A 17,830-nucleotide genomic window follows, 5' to 3' on the forward strand; every position below is an offset into this window, starting at 1 on the left:
TTAAATTCTTGTTAATCTAACTGCACTGTCCAATTTACAGTAGCTATTACAGTGAAAGAATACCATGCTCTTGTTTGAGGAGAGTGCACAGTTTTGAACATGAAAAAGTTATTAATAAACAAATTAGGCACATTTCGGCAGTCTTGATACAAAAGTTTGAACAGAAATTCAATGGTTCATTGGATCAGTCTAAAACGTTGCACATACACTGCTGCCATCCAGTGGCCAAAATCTAAATTCTAACTGCGCTGAAATAATACATTATGGCCTTTCTCTTGCATTTCAAAGATGATGGAACAACATTTTTTTTTAAACGGTTGTTTTTTTCTTTTTATTATCTTTCACCAGATCTAATGCGTTATATTCTCCTACATTCCTTTAGTCGAAAATTGTGGAAAAAAGGGGCCGATCCTTAAGAGGTTTTAATACATGAATTATTCCTATTCGATGGATGATTTTGTATTGATGTTTGTAGCTCGTAGGCTGCCCTGCCTACACAGGTAGGTAGGTAGACAAGGAAGGCAGGCTAGGTAGGCCAGGCAGGTAGGCAAGGCTGCCAGGCAGGTAGGTAGGCAAGCAGGTAGGTACAGTAGGGTGAGTAGGTAGGTACAGTAGGTAGATAAAGTAGGTAGATACTTTAGGTACAGTATATAGATACAGTAGGTGTAGTAAATAAATAAAGTAGGTAGATACAATAGGTACAGTAGAGAAATACAGTAGGTACAGTAGGTAGATACAGTATGTACAGTAGGTAGGGACAGTAGGTAAATATAGTAGTTACAGTAGATACAGTATGTAGATACAGTAGGTACAGCAGATACATTATTCCAGTAGGTAGGTACAGCAGGTACAGTAGGAGGAGTATGTACAGTCGTGGCCAAAAGTTTTGAGAATGACACAAATATTAATTTTCACAAAGTCTGCTGCCTCAGTTTGTATGATGGCAAATTGCATATACTCCAGAATGTTATGAAGAGTGATCAGATTAATTGCAATTATTTACAAAGTCCCTCTTTGCCATGCAAATGAATCCCAAAAAAACATTTCCACTGCATTTCAGCCCTGCCACAAAAGGACGAGCTGACATCATGTCAGTGGTTGTCTCGTTAACACAGGTGTGAGTGTTGACGAGGACAAGGCTGGTGATCACTCTGTCATGCTGATTGAGTTCGAATAACAGACTGGAAGCTTCAAAAGGAGGGTGGTGATTGGAATCATTGTTCTTTCTCTGTCAACCATGATTACCTGCAAGGAAACACTTGCCATCATCATTGCTTTGCACAAATAGGGCTTCACAGGCAAGGATATTGCTGCCAGTAAGATTGCACCTAAATCAACCATTTATCGGATCATCAAGAACTTCAAGGAGACCGGTTCAATTGTTGTGAAGAAGGCTTCAGGGCACCCCATAAAGTCCAGCAAGCGCCAGGACCATCTCCTACAGTTGATTCAGCTGCGGGATCGGGGCACCACCAGTACAGAGCTTGCTCAGGAATGGCAGCAGGCAGGTGTGAGTGCATCTGCACGCACAGTGAGGCGAAGACTTTTGGAGGATGGCCTGGTGTCAAGAAGGGCAGCAAAGAAGCCACTTCTCTCCAGGAGAAACATCAGGGACAGACTGATATTTTGCAAAAGGTACAGGGATTGAACTGCTGAGGACTGGGGTAAAGTCATTTTCTCTGATGAATCCCCTTTCCGATTGTTTGGGGCATCCGGAAAAAAGCTTGTCCGGAGAAGACAAGGTGAGCGCTACCGTCAGTCCTGTGTCATGCCAACAGTAAAGCATCCTGAGACCATTCATGTGTGGGGTTGCTTCTCAGCCAAGGGAGTGGGCTCACTCACAATGTTTTCTAAGAACACAGCCATGAATAAAGAATGGTACCAACACATCCTCCGAGAGCAACTTCTCCCAACCATCCAGGAACAGTTTGGTGATGAACAATGCCTTTTCCAGCATGATGGAGCACCTTGCCTTATAAAAGTGATAACTAAGTGGCTCGGGGAACAAAACATCAATATTTTGGGTCCATGGCCAGGAAACTCCCCAGACCTTAATCCCATTGAGAGCTTGTGGTCAATCCTCAAGAGGCGGGTGGACAAACAAAAACCCACAAATTCTGACAAACTCCAAGCATTGATTATGCAAGAATGGGCTGCCATCAGTCAGGATGTGGCCCAGAAGTTAATTGACAGCATTCCAGGGCGGATTGCAGAGGTCTTGAAAAAGAAGGGTTAACACTGCAAATATTGACTCTTTGCATCAACTTCATGTAATTGTCAATAAAAGCCTTTGACACTTATGAAATGCTTGTAATTATACTTCAGTATTCCATAGTAACATCTGACAAAAATATCTAAAGACACTGAGGCAGCAGACTTTGTGAAAATTTATATTTGTGTCATTCTCAAAACGTTTGGCCACGACTGTACAGTACAATAGGGGGAGGTAGGTACATACAGTAGGTACAGTAGGGCAGTAGGTATATACAGTATTTAGATACAGTAGGTACAGTATATACAGTAGGTAGGTACAGTAGGGGAAGTAAGTAAATACAGTAGGTACAGTAGATACAGTAGGGGCGGTAGATATATACAGTAGATAGATACAGTAAGTACAGTAGTTAGATACAGTAGGTACAGTAGGGGAAGTAAGTAAATACAGTAGGTATAGTAGATACAGTAACTACAGTAGGGGAAGTAGATAGATACAGTAGGTACAGTAGATAGATACAGTAAGTAGGTACAGTAGGTAGAGTAGATATATACAATAGATAGGTACAGTAGGTACAGTATGTAGATACAGTAGGTACAGTAGATACAGTTGGTAGGTACAGTGGGTACAGTAGGATAAGTATGTACAGTACAGTAAGGGAAGTAGGTACATACAGTAGGTACAGTAGGGCAGTAGGTATATACCGTATGTAGATAGAGTAGGTACAGTATATACAGTAGGTAGGTACAGTTGATACAGTAGGTACAGTAGGTAGTAAGAGTAGGTAAAGTAGGTACAGTAGGGGCAGTAAGTAGATACAGTAACTACAGTAGGGGAAGTAGGTAGATACAGTAGGTACAGTAGATAGATACAGTAGGTAAAGCAGATACATTATTACAGTAGGTAGGTACAGCAGGTACAGTAGGAGAAATATGTACAGTACAGTAAGGGAAATAGGTACATACAGTAGGTACAGTAGGGCAGTAGGTATATACAGTATGTCGATACAGTAGGTACAGTATATACAGTAGGTAGGTACAGTAGATACAGTAGGTAAAGTAGGTACAGTAGGTACATACAGTAGGTACAGTAGGGGGGTAAGTAGGTACAGTAGATACAGTAGGTAAAAAAGGTACAGTAGGTACATACAGTAGGTACAGTAGGGGGGTAAGTAGGTACAGTAGATACTGTAACTACAGTAGGGGGAGTAGGTAGATACAGGAGGTACAGTAGATAGATACAGTAAGTACAGTAGGTACAGTAGGTAGATACAGTAGGTAAAGCAGGTACATTATTACAGTAGGTAGGTACAGCAGGTACAGTAGGAGAAATATGTACAGTACAGTAGGGAAAGTAGGTACATACAGTAGGTACAGTAGGGCAGTAGGTATATACAGTATGTCGATACAGTAGGTACAGTATATACAGTAGGTAGGTACAGTAGGTAGATACAGTAGGTAAAGTATATACAGTAGGTAGGTACAGTAGATACAGTAGGTAAAGTAGGTACAGTAGATAGATACAGTAGGTACAGTAGGGGGGTAAGTAGATACAGTAGGTACAGTAGGGGAGGTAGGTAGATACAGTAAGTACAGTAGGAAGATACAGTAGGAACAGTAGGTAGATATAGTAGCTACAGTTGATAGATACTGTAGGTGAAGTAGATACAGTAGATAGATACAGTAGGTAAATACAGTAGTTACAGTAGGTAGATACAGTAGCTACAGTAGCTACAGTAGGGGAGGTAGGTAGATACAGTAAGTACAGTAGGTAGATACAGTAGGTAGATATAGTAGCTACAGTTGGTAGATACTGTTGGTGAAGTAGATACAGTAGATAGATACAGTAGGTAGATACAGTAGGTACAGTAGGTAGATACAGTTGGTACACTAGGTACAGTAGGTTAAGTAGGCACAGTAGGTACAGTAGGTGATACAGTAGGTACAGTAGGTACAGTAGGTTGATAGTAGGTAAAGTAGATGCAGTAGGTATAGTGGGTAGGTACAGTAGGGAGATAAAATTGGTAGGTACAGTGGGTAGAAACTCAGTAGGTACAGTAGATAGATACAGTAGGTACATTAGGTTAAGTAGGTACGGTAGGGAAAGTAGGTAGATACAGTAGGTACAGTAGAAGCAGTAGATACAGTAGGTACAGTACATAGATACAGTAGGTACAGTAGGGGAAGTAGGTAGATAAAGTAGGTGAAGTAGATACAGTAGGTACAGTGGGTAGATAAAGTAGGTAGGTACAGTAGGTACAGTAGATGCAGTAGGTACAGTAGATGCAGTAGGTTAAGTAAATACAATAGGTACAGTATGTTAAGTAGATACAATAGGTACAGTAGGTACAGTAGGTTAAGTAGATACAGTTGGTACAGTAGGGAAAGTAGATACAGTAGGTGAAGTAGATACAGTAGATGTAGTAGGTACAGTAGATACAGTAGGTAGATAAAGTAGGAAGGTACAGTAGATACAGTAGGTGGATAAAGTAGGAAGGTACAGTAGGTACAGTAGGTGAAGTCAGTACAGTAGGTGCGGTAGATACAGTAGGTAGGTACAGTAGTTAGATACAGTAGATTCAGTAGGTAAAGTAGGTTGTACTGCAATAATTTATAATGTCAAAATATGTTTGTTTATAACCAAATATGGAGTGTCGTTGAGCAACTATCTTCATTTACTGCCCGATCAAGCCCGGTATGTACTTCCAAACAAATGTACAAGCAACTGAAAAAATATATTTTTGGGAAATAATGTGTATTGTTTTGCATGCTCCAAATCCACTTCTTCGAAAAGATCACTCTAAAAACGTAACTCAAAAAAATGTATGTAGTTCTGTCCTTGAGCTGTTCTTGCCTATTAATGTTCTGTACTATGTCATGTTTCATGTTTTGTGTGGACCCCAGGAAGAATAGCTGCTGCTTTTGCAACAGCTAGTGGGGATCCTAATAAAATACCAAATACCAAAAATACCCTATATGGTTTATTTAATCTACTTACAAAAAATAATATATATTATTGCGCTCCGTGTAGCGTGTGTGAAACAACAGGTTGACATGACGTTCATACACTGTTGTAAGCGATAAAATCAATGATGTTTGGGGATACTGTACTGCTGATACTGTACGCCCTGTGGGGGGCAGTAATGAGTGTTTTTATTGGAGGTGCCTAAGAGGTGGATTTGGGCATGCACACTTGGTAAACAACAATACTGATTATTTCCAGACAAATTTTTCGGTTGCTTGTGAATTTTTATTTAGACCTTTTTTGGAAGTACATACTAGGCGTGACCGCAGTAAATTAATATCGTTGCTCAGCGAAACTCCATATGTGGTGGGTAACTAATCTATTTTGACATTATAATGCTTGCAAAGCTGTCTAATGGGGAAATGATTCGCAAACTGGCCTCGAGAGGAGACTTGTCATATGCATCTTCTCCTCCTCTGCCAAGATTCTGGTTCACCTAACATGCTATACTGAGTTTATGGACCCAGCCAACTCCTTATTAAAAATGTACTTCCGCTTGAATTCCGCTTGTAGGCTTACCTGAAACAGAAAAGAGGTGGCCAGAGGTTAGAGAGGCAGACCAGTATCCGGAAAGTTGTGGAAAAACTCGGAACTGAACTGGCAGCCTGCTGAGGGCTGCTGCGTCCGATCCTGGGCACCCTCTCCTTCCATTGTGCCCTTGAGCAAGTCACTTTACCCCTAAAAACTGCTCTCGATCCAGGAGTGCTGCTACCTGGTGGCTAACCCTGTGCCTCTCCAAGTGTGTGTGTATTTGTTGGGGTAGAGATAGATGCATTTCTGTTTCTCACAAAACTTATTCTAGTCTATTCAGAGGACTCATCCCATTCACTTCTTAGGTAATATGCACAAAATAATTAAATCGTTAGACTTTACCTCATGGTAATATAGGCCTATAGGTCTCCAATGAATAGACCTATAACAATTAAATAAACCTTCATTATTTTGGATTGATTGATTACTTACGGTATGCAACAATAGCCTACCTACATTTTGAGTATCCGGCTACAAATGATACCCGGCCCCCACAATGACAGGAATGAATGTATTGAAAAGAAGAAAAAAAAAATAGTATGAATGTATGTACTTGTAAGTCGCTCTGGATAAGAGCGTCTGCTAAATGACTTAAATGTAAATGTTGCGTGTGGCGGTGCTGATTCTACTGCAAGCATCAAGGGGATCGTACATTCCCTCATTCACCACAGAGCGGCGCCATTTTACCACAATACGCGCGTTGTTCAGGTGCGTGCACCATCCACAAACCCTACAGAGTTTGGTCGTTTTATTAAGTAAATGCGTGTTGTATTGTTTCAATGCATGCTATACTTCAATGCATGCTATACTTGTCCACTGGTGAGGTTTAACGTGCCTGTTGTTGACAAACAAATCATCGAGTTTAATAAAGTAGTTTCCATAGAGTTTCACCGTGGTAAGAGACGTGTCTAATAATGAATTTGATGCAGAAATGTTACTCGTTATGATGTAGACCTTGCTGTAATTTTAAAATGAACATAGGCCTACAAATGAATGATCAAAGGACTCTTCTGCACAGATACATTTTATACATTGGACATATAGGCCTGTCGACTCACAATATGGAGTAAAAACAAACAAAAACATTGTTTCATGGCACATGTGAGTGACTGGTTATTTATTTATAAATATGCTAGTAAAACAGAAATGTAGTTCGATATTTTCGTTGCATTACCTGCATTTTATTTGGAGGCGATCGAGACAGTTTCATTTCTGAATGTGCATCAAGTCCAATCAAAATTAAGATAAATACTGTAGTAATTTCTTTATTTTGTTTCGTTTGTCAAAGGCAGATAATACAACCAACAGTCGTAATGTTTTAATACTGAAGCTCATGATAGACCAATATATCCATGTGGACGTTTTGGAAACTGTAATTTACCCCCCTAAATTGTCCACCGATGACATGACCCACAGTTTAATTGCCCATTTTGATTGATAGTAAAAACACAACAAAGTATAGCCTGAGTCGTATATCGCCTATGGCAAACTGGTCGAGCGAGTTGGGGTGTATGCTGCCTGCGCGCCTTGGCCAATGGAACCAGATCCTCCCTGCAGTGCGTAAGAGCGCAATTTAGGATTTAACCAGGTCTTTGCTGTGGGGCTGGCAGCAGTTCGAGAGAGCCCGTCGGCGAAAGCACACATCACACAATGCAAGTGTAGTCTTCAGTCAGTCTTCAGACGTCTCAGTGGAAACAGACTTCCCTTTAACGTTGCTGCTTCGAACTATGACTGGAGTATTCGACCGAAGGATTCCGAGTATCAAACCTGCCGACTTCCAGAACCCTTTTCAGCTTTCCACCACCATGCATCACCCGTCTCAGGAATCTCCTACGTTACCCGAGTCTACGGCCACGGATTCTGGCTACTACAGCCCTGCTGGAGCAGTGCACCATGGCTATTGTTCGCCTAACTCCACCTCGTATGGGAAACCGCTCAATGCCTATCAATACCAGTACCACGGCGTAAACGGATCTGCGGGAAATTACCCTGCAAAAACATACCCAGACTACAGCGCGTACACAGCCTCTGCTTACCACCAATATGCTGGAACTTATAGCAGAGTACAACCACAACCATTAAGTCCACAAGGTAATTAGCCTACATTATTAATATTATTCTTGTTGTTGTTGTTGTTGTTATTATTGTTGTTATTATTTAATCAAGTGTATGCTTTGTTCGAGCTCTCACACAATTTTTTACACGCGAATAGACTATTTGAAGCAAAGATATTTTCCGCCATGGTAAAATTCTTGAAATTAAATTCGGTAAAGAGGCACACATTTTTCTGTAAGTAATTCTGTAAAAATGACACTTTTCCTTTACCGGTTAGACTCTGCTATACGCATTTGCTTCATAAATCGACAGAGAGCCCTCCTTAAGAGACATTTGTCCACGGGATGTCCTCTTGATTTGATCTCTCTGAAATAGATGGTATAACCGGGAAATATGACTGCATTGTGCAAATACTTTATACTTAGTTCGTTTATACACCACATGTAAAGTAATTTCTTTCTTTCAGAAAAAGAGGTAGCAGAACCTGAAGTGAGGATGGTAAACGGAAAGCCCAAGAAAATCAGAAAACCAAGAACAATCTACTCCAGTTTTCAGCTCGCCGCCCTGCAGCGGAGATTTCAGAATACACAGTACCTCGCGCTGCCGGAGAGAGCAGAGCTCGCGGCTTCGTTGGGACTCACGCAAACGCAGGTAAATAGCTTACTATTCTTCAACTTCATTGTCTGTTCAAAGTTGCATTCTATTTTGTTTAGTTTTTTAAATCAAAATGATCACTTGTTCTATGTTGTTATCCTTCACTGGAATTGTCCGTTCAAAGTTTACAATATACATTTCATGCGTAATGTGTGCGTAATTAACGAAAACACATCGCCCCAATGCTTACTTCATATGAATACTTTAGTAATATGGAATTTGTGGGTTTTAATATGCTTTTATTTATGAACTCGTTTTAACATAATTCTCATTCATCCCCAGGTCAAAATATGGTTCCAGAACAAAAGGTCGAAATTGAAGAAAATCATGAAGAACGGCGAACTCCCACCGGAACACAGCCCGAGCTCCAGCGATCCTATGGCTTGCAACTCTCCACATTCACCCGCCGTCTGGGACACGCAGGGCCCGTCCAGGCCTCACAGCCACCAGGCACAGAACAACAACTCGGCGGCATCCACCTTTTTGGAAAACTCCGCCTCTTGGTACTCCGCGGCTGGTGCCATGAATTCTCACCTCCAGGCCCCCAACTCGATACAGCACTCTTTGGTTCTCGGATCGGGGACGTTATACTGAAACCCAGTTCAACAAATATTTCATTGTATGGGACTCGTGTTTAAAAGATTCAGAGGAATATGCAATGTATTGATGACAGTCATAGAAGAACGTGTATAATGTGTAAATGTGTGCATGTAATTTATTGCATTTTGGAAGACTAATTAAACGTTTTAAATGGACAATGGAACCCAGACACTTTCAATGGCGCCCCCCTGAATTAACACTTTAAGGCAATTGTTTTGCTTATACCCACAAATCCCTCATGATTACTGATATAGCATGTAGGCCTAGATAGGCTATTCGCACTGAATATCAAGGACTCCATAACATGACACTATAAGGCTACTTTCTGTGAGACACTTTAAATCCATGTACAGCTCAAACTCGAGTTTAATTGCCTGAACTGTCTGTGTGCCCATATTTGGTCAGTGGTGCAAAGTAGTGATTCACTTTAAATAATAATTTGGCCACACATCTATCAACAAGGAGATGGGTCTAATGACCTTGGGCTAAACAGTTAGGCTGTTTCATTTTCAACAACCACGGAATTCTCAGGGGTAGTAACCTGCAAGGATCTCAAAAGGTTAAGCTAGATTTATTTCGTGTCATGTCAAGTTATTCATTTGAATACTACAACCTGTTTTATGGTTATGTGCATATAAACATGCCCATAGTGATTCGTTTTCAGCGGATCCATAACCGACTAAACAGAACCTATATCGAAGAGAGAAGCATCATTGAGTGTATGATAATGATCATTTTTGAAGGGAGTGTTTTGAATTACAATTGAATTTGGATGGCTTGATTGCAGGTATCATATCATATTAATCCTTTTGAAATATTTTTTTCTGAAAGAGAAATACCCAAGGAATGGCATGATATTGTTAACTCTATTAAACAGTCATAAGAAAACATATAATTCCGTTTTTTTTCTTGTTGTTCGTGTAAACCAAACAATGAAATGTTGTGAAGATACACACAACATGGATACTATTTTCTTTTAGGTTAATTCTAGATTTAGGTTTATGTTAAGACAAACAAATAAATTAGGTCGTATTATTATTAGGCTATTATTATTAATTAAATCGTGTTACAGTGAAGCACATTTCAGTCTTGTGTTTTGGAGTTGCATCTGGATTCTGAACTTCCCCAAAGAATATGGGTGTCGGTCTGGCAGACAGTCTGCAGCAGTGCTCTCTTTGTGTCCCCTACAATTAGCTGCTTTGAATGGCAGAGAGGAGGCGAAGGGGCGGCACGTAGATCTGAGACAATCCGCATTCCTTTGGGGGCAGATCGGCTCCAGAGCTCTGCCACTCCCGCGGCCACAGCCCACCTCCGTCAGACCTTCCGGGTAAAATAAAATCTTTAACATTTGAACATATCATTAGGCCTACTACCAGTGTTGCCACTGCAAACCACTAAACAAATAGGACTACTGCACTGAAGCGAACATCTTGTTCCAGACTTTACATAAAACATGTTATCATTATGCACCAATAGCCTATTTAAACGAATCAACCAAGAAACAATCACACTACAACACACACACACACACACACACACACACACACACACACACACACACACACACACACACACACACACACACACACACACACACACACACACACACACACACACACACACACACACACACACACACAGGGCGAGGACACATTTAATACCAGTTTAAGATAGCCTGGACACATGATAATGTTGTTAAGCGTCTGACCTAAGGATTCACAATACATAATACACCAATGTTGACATGGTTGTGCATGTAACTGAATGCTCGTCTCATCTCTCTGGTTTTCCCAAGGGCCTGACTCTCCTGGCTGAACATAGCCTTAGCAAGCAAGCGATGCACTTGGACATGTTCAGCTGAAATAATTGAGCAAAAAATAAAACGGTTTGCTGAACGCTAATCCAAAACATGAACGTGGTTTATATCAACCTAATTTCTACATGTCACGTGCTTCCGTAATTACATTGCCAGTAGGCTACTCGAGAAATCTACGTTTGATTTTCATATTACTGTTTATCCTCCCTCCACACCCGTCCCCCAACACACACGCACACGCACAGGCACACACACACACACACACACACACACACACACACACACACACACACACAAAACACACACACACACACACGCCATTATATCGAGAGCCCCGTTAAATTCCAACTGAACATTTTCCACTCAGCGAGTTCCCTTGCAAATCGAGTCTAAATAATGACAGTTAGCTTTACTAGCTTCAACTATAACACTCAACAATAATTATACTCCAGGATTAGGCCTCCATTATCATAATCTGGACATTGACAATTACCTATAATTTGCAAAGATGCGCTTGCTTCTTGATTGCAGAAGGCTTTTTTCTAGCTCACCATCACTAAACAGTGACAGTAATAACAGCTAATTTTGCAGGCAATATATAAGAGGTACCGCGGTGTAAATACACTTTCACACCTGGATGTGCTTACTCAACCACGAGCAGTAGAACCGTGTTCTGTCGGAGACAGTGTTCCCATTCGAAGCCCAAGCTTTTTGACCACTGCTAACACTATTGTAGGCTAAAGAATCGTATGAAGGTAAGGCTATATTTTTTTATTTATCTTGATGAAGCTATCTCAGTAGCCTAGCTAGGTCGTTGCGCTCTATGAATCCCTATGGAGGATTGTTACACACTTTTGTTTAAGAATGTTATAACCTACCTTATTTTAGGTGACACTATTGATTGTGTTTTACTAAGCTTTTGGAAGTTATGTGATAAATAGCAGCATGCATTCAACACTAGCCAATAGCAGCCTACATTGGCTTTTTATTCTAGCCTATCTATTTGTCAGGTGTTTTTATTTGTCAGACGGGACAATTTTATTTATATCTAAAGACAACCTTTGCCAATTCGGATTTTAGAATCAAATGCAATCATGACGCCAAACTGATACTAGGCATAGCCTGAAACCTATAGTGATATCCGGCAGTTATAATATACCCTGTATATACGGTCTGTCTCCTAACCTACAGCAGACTAACATACTGCATCGATATATCTTAGCCGGAAAACCACAAATATCTGGGAGTGTTGACATCTCCCTCCCTTACCATATCTCTCTCTCTCTCCATCTCTCTCTCTCGATGTAAATATTCAATTCATCGTGGCCTCCCAAGAGCTATTGTCCTCGTGTTTTCATTTGTTCTCTTCTGTTCCCTCTCCCTGTCTCATCAAGTCGCTTTCTATCTGAGCTATATCTATTTTTGTTCATTTGAATCAATTTAATGAAATAATATGAAACATTTGCATGGTTTGGGTCTTTTCACAACTTGGATGCCTCCACCAATGAGAAATAGCATTCTTGCTATTGCAACTATTTGCATATCCTATCAAATTAAGTTTTTATGACGATATAGGCTTATTGTAAAAAATATGATTTTCCCAAGTCCTTCGAGTGTGAAAAGACCACACCGCGCACTTTCTGCTTTACTAGTTACTCTCGGCCAATATAGGAAAGTTATTAAGCGAAAGGTTATTTACGGGGGTTTGGGGAATAACTCAAACTATATATACAAATATAGGCCTATAGATATGGTCGTGATAGGGCCTGTTTGGTCAAATGGGGCCCATGCAGGTATACTGTGCCAGTGGGGCATTCACGACTTGACAGCTGCAGACACTTTCTCTTGTTTTTTTACATTGTAATTTCTGATAATATCCCAACTGTTCACTGCTCTCAGCAATTTGTATATGAATAACCGAATAATTTCCCGCTTTTGTTCCGCGTCTGTGCTACCTCAAATCCAAATAAAGATGCCTTTTAGTATTAAAAGTGGTAGAAAATTACAGGTAATTATCTTTGACGGTAAAAACGCTGTAATCAGCGGGCTACATCAAAAATTACCCTAATTATGCCTGCATTTATGAGAATGGAAAAAAGCCTCACTTGGATAAAACCCATAAATTGTCCCAAATATCTCCTTCATATTGAACGGGACTGCAGCTGGATGCTTTGTTCAAGATCGATCCCGTGGAGCTTGGCATTTAGCGTCTTGCATTAGGACGGGCAGAGAGGAGAAAAACATTGTGTCAATACTTCTAATAATTGAGGCAGAAAATGACAAGATTAACAGGACAAGGAGCTACCATCTTTTTCGTGATAAATTGAGAGAGGGGAGCAGGGTAAGTTAATTTCCTCTGGTGTTGTTTAATATATATTGACAATTTTGTTCGTTTGCAGTGCATTGACAATGTCTATTTTATAAAGAGGAAACATAATGTTATGACGAATAGCCTGTAAGTTTTTCATGAAAAACCATATGGGACCTACATTTTAAAACGTCCATATGACATCTTGACAAGGAGCGATTCATCAGTCATTTTTACATATATCAACCATCGTCATCTTGCAGTACAAAACACGATACTTTGTTTTAAGTCATGGATTAATCCATTTATGAAAGACAAAACATAAAAGTGAATGTACAACTAAAATCGAAGAATATATTTACAGACAGACAGATTGCTTTGTTTTGCATGAGAAAAACACACAGTCAAAGAGCAGTTAAGATTTCAACAATATATCATGGCATCATGTTCAACCCGCAAAAAAACGCGTGAGTGTAGTCCATTCTGTGCCCAAATGACGGGCTGAATGTCAGTGATATTTTTGGTATATTGACAGTCAGATGTTGACATGAATGAAAGCAACAAAGGCAATCCCACTGAACAGTCATTGGTAAATTAATACGTTTCGTTCCTTTAGGGTGTGTCATATCACAGTCTTTGTCCTCAAGTATCCTTCAAATGCAGCCGACCCTGTCTCCAATGAATCTCTCTGTTCGAACGGGGCACCCCTTTTGTCTCGAGGCTGACGGAAATCAATTGTGCAGGTAAAACTATGAAGGTTCGAACGTCTTGAGTCAGACCTCGGGCCTTCCCGCCCTTTACGCAGTCTATCTCTGCATTGTCTCTTGATGTGGGGAGGAGTACCAGTGAGAATACCCGGGCATGTAGCCGTTGGCCGCCATGTTAACTCCTTTGCTGGACGCTGACACGTCCCATATTGGAGGAATTGCTGGAGAGCGGGGAGACAGGCCGATGGAACCAGGCATAGTAGGGTCGCTCTCGTGTGGGTTGCCACCTGCCTTCAGCAGCTTCTTGAACTTTGACCTTTTATTCTGGAACCATATCTTTACCTGCACAAGATGGCAGGAAGGCAAGGGAAGACCAGATGATAGATAACGATTATATCATTAATGTATTTATTCATCTATGAACATTTTTATAAATAGGCTTATAGACCAACTGATATGTTGAATATGATTTAGGAGCCCTACATAACATTATTACAATACATTCGCGCAGGTCTACATTCAAACCTGCACCTTAGATGCTGCTGCCCTATATACATAGGCATGGAATCACTGGTCACTTTAATAATGTTCACATATTGCTTTACTCATTTCATATGTATATACTGTAGTGCATTCTACTGTATTTTAGTCAATGCCTAAAATGTATATATTTGTTCATTCCATTATTTTATTTTTTAGATTTGTGTGTATTGTTGTGAATTGTTAGATATTACTGCACTGTTGGAGCTAGGAACACAAGCATTTCGCTACACCTGCAATAACATCTGCTAAATATTTGTATGTGACCAATACAATTTGATTTGATAGGTTAAAAAAAAGTAAATATTATGAAGGAATCCTAAATTGGTCAACAACAAAACACAATACCCAGACCGATTTTAGCGTATAGGGTAGTAATAACAATAATAATCACAATAGTAATAGGCCTACTAATAACACTAATAAATAATAACAATAAATGATAATAAAGCGCCAGTAACAATATAATAATGTATACCCTTTTGTATAATAATTCATGTTTGAGAATAGGCCTACCTGTGTCTGTGTAAGTCCGAGAGAAGCAGCTAGCTCAGCGCGTTCTGGCAGGGCGAGGTATTGTGTTTGCTGAAAACGGTGATTTAAAGCTTGAAGCTGCAAACTAGAATAAATCGTCCGAGGTTTGCGAATCTTCTTGCCTTTCCCGTTGAAACGAATTTCTCCGTTTTCAATCACTGTTGTTTTCTGCTGCTCTGCAACAAAAAAGGGCAATGTTAGACCATTAAGGACAAACATATTCCACAACAAATAGGCCTAGTTTATAATTCCCCTAGTATAATTAATTTAATAGAATATAATAGTTCCAAATCTATTTAAATGTCTAAATATCTAATAAGGAAAATATATGAGAAAACCAATGATAGGCCTTCTCTATTATTAAATTCAGACCACTAATACATATTCACGTGTCACATTCGCTCAATCCAGTCCACCATTATTGTAATCATCATCGAATCTTCTGTCATATTTAGGATATTGCTCGTAATGACATGCCAATTAAATGCTAATTATAACTTTCAAAGCAAGTAGACCGCTTAATTCCAAGAATAATTCGTGAGGATTCCTCGCTTGTCATTATCATTATACCCTGTGCAAAGAATAGCCATAGAATAGGATCTATAACAAAAAGAGACAACATGAACTAAATATAATATAAAAAAAATAGGCAACATATAAATTGTCATTCAGATACAATTTGAAATTAATTTGCCATTCAACCGTCTGCTGGACGTTTATTGTGCTTTATCTTTTACTTGGCCGATTTTAGACAAAGATATGTCACTCGCTTTGTTATCGCTGCACGATGAAAACGATATTGAGCATATTTCTTGTCATGAATGGGAAAGCATCTTACCTGTGCTGTCTAACCTTGTCTGACCGCCAGTGGTGTTATTGTGGTAGGACGGCAGGTACGGGCTGTGGTGGGGGTGGCTCACGTAGGAGTACGGTAGCGACCTGTTGTAAGAATTGTTGCCGGAGTACGGAGAGTTATCGTGCTGGTGGTGAGCTGGGTGCGACCCGGAATGGAGACAGTGCAGCGGGTAGTGGCTGGCAGCCATCGACGGAGAGCTCTGTTGTGAGTGGGACTGCTGACCAAACTCCATGAAAGCCGACTTGGACGAGTCCTGAGCCTCCAGACCGTTAGCCATCGTAGTCATGGTCATCATCAAATGTTCTGCCTTGAGAGCACTCGCCCCCTCTCTCAAGTCCAAATGGGTTCTCTCGCTGTGTTGTTGTCTCTCTCCTCAGCGAACAGATATTGTCCTATTAAGACCCGAATTACTCAGTTGCTTCGATTTTTTTTCTCCTCTGGTATTCTTACTTGGTATGGCGCAAGTTGGGCATAAGTTAATGCAGAGATTTAAGGTGGATTCTGTTAAAATTGAGTCCTTGCTTCCAGACTTGATGCAGACACTACAAGAAAAATGGTTTGTCTCCAAAGGGCAACGCCTTCCGATTGGTCATTCAACCCAACGTCATCAGTTGTGTGCTTCACTAGTCTTCAGTGTGAGTTAACCCACCTTACCAGCTCCCACTGCAGCCACAACTATGGTGGGAGAACCTCATAATTCCTACGGAGAATATAGTCAAACGCAAGGTATAATAATTATGCCAGCCCTTTGGAATAGTCCATTTGTTTTAGGATTAATCCTCAACCCCAAATTACGCAAAACGTATCCCACACCAGTTTGATTTAGCCTAACGAACGAATATCATCTTGAACACACCATATCATCACCCTGGAAATATACTGACACCATTTCTATACTGTCGTAATGATTAGGTTATTCGAAGAACAATTGCATGCGACGAATGTGGTCCCGTGTGGCTCAGTTGGTAGAGCATGGCGCTTGCAACGCCAGGGTTGTGGGTTCATTTCCCACGGGGGGACCAGGGTGAATATGTATGAACTTTCCAATTTGTAAGTCGCTCTGGATAAGAGCGTCTGCTAAATGACTTAAATGTAAAATGTAAAACGAATCAACAAGATGACAAAAACACTGTATTGCAGATATTGCGGAAGGATGGATGTCGTGGTAAACTGACAGTATCATTTATCCCTTTTGAAATAAGATGCTTGATAGCCTACAGTCGGAAATATATGCAAATTATACAGTGCGGTTTGGCAAATTCTGTTGCAATATAAACTATCAATGCAAATGCAATAATACATCTTCCAATTCTACTTTCATAAAACCTGTCGTTAAAAAAATCGCGTTGTCAACGCATTTTTTTCTTCATAGTGTGTGATTCATTTATTTCAAAATGGTGATGAAAAAGCAATTATGGTCGCAATCAGTTATAACTAAAACCTCTTTGATTAACCACCACACTTTACTTAAATTGGAGCTATAAAATTAAGAACATTTCGCCTGTAATGATTATGGATTGGGTTTGTTTTGGGAAGGTGGAATAAAACTGAATATAGCATAAATTATCCCCTAATTATACGCCAGTATCGCCTCAATTATCCTCTTATCAAAAATGGTTGTCTAAATGCAGCGTTTAGTTTCAATGTTCTCCCTTTCTATAACAAGAACTTGGTACCTTGCTATTATTGCCAGGCTTGTTATTTACTTTGGGGGATTTAAAAAGTGCACAACCCAGCCGGATAATCATTTTCCAGCAGTGGACCAAGAGAGAAGCACAGAGACAGTTGGTAGATATGAAATATATGAAATGCCTTTTAATATTGGATTTTAAACCATGGCTTTCATATAAAAACGAAATATTTTAAGGTTACTTCTATATGGACATCAGGAATGTAGGTAAGATATCTATGAGCCATGTCTTCTGCATGATGGATTTGACACATTTTTGTTTGTAAAGGCTACATAGGGATTTATGTATTTGTTCAGATACAT

General features: G+C 40.1%; 2 protein-coding genes across 2 annotated transcripts; one reads left to right on the forward strand and one right to left on the reverse strand.

The window, feature by feature from the left end:
- The first annotated feature begins 7,262 nt into the window (after positions 1–7,262).
- Positions 7,263–9,234, forward strand: dlx5a (distal-less homeobox 5a). The gene is made up of 3 exons (XM_055877143.1): positions 7,263–7,858; positions 8,289–8,473; positions 8,759–9,234. The coding sequence occupies exons 1-3, from the start codon at positions 7,495–7,497 to the stop codon at positions 9,068–9,070; spliced, it is 861 nt and encodes a 286-aa protein (XP_055733118.1). The 5' UTR covers positions 7,263–7,494; the 3' UTR covers positions 9,071–9,234.
- Positions 9,235–13,234: 4,000 nt separating this feature from the next.
- On the reverse strand, positions 13,235–16,591 carry dlx6a (distal-less homeobox 6a). Its single transcript, XM_055877144.1, has 3 exons — positions 15,820–16,591; positions 14,964–15,157; positions 13,235–14,249 (listed from the first exon to the last, which is right to left on the reverse strand). Exons 1-3 carry the CDS (start codon positions 16,130–16,132, stop codon positions 14,007–14,009), a joined length of 750 nt encoding a protein of 249 aa, XP_055733119.1. The 5' UTR covers positions 16,133–16,591; the 3' UTR covers positions 13,235–14,006.
- Positions 16,592–17,830: the final 1,239 nt, after the last annotated feature.

Source organism: Salvelinus fontinalis, chromosome 22, assembly GCF_029448725.1.
Source record: "Salvelinus fontinalis isolate EN_2023a chromosome 22, ASM2944872v1, whole genome shotgun sequence".
NCBI lineage: Eukaryota > Metazoa > Chordata > Actinopteri > Salmoniformes > Salmonidae > Salvelinus > Salvelinus fontinalis.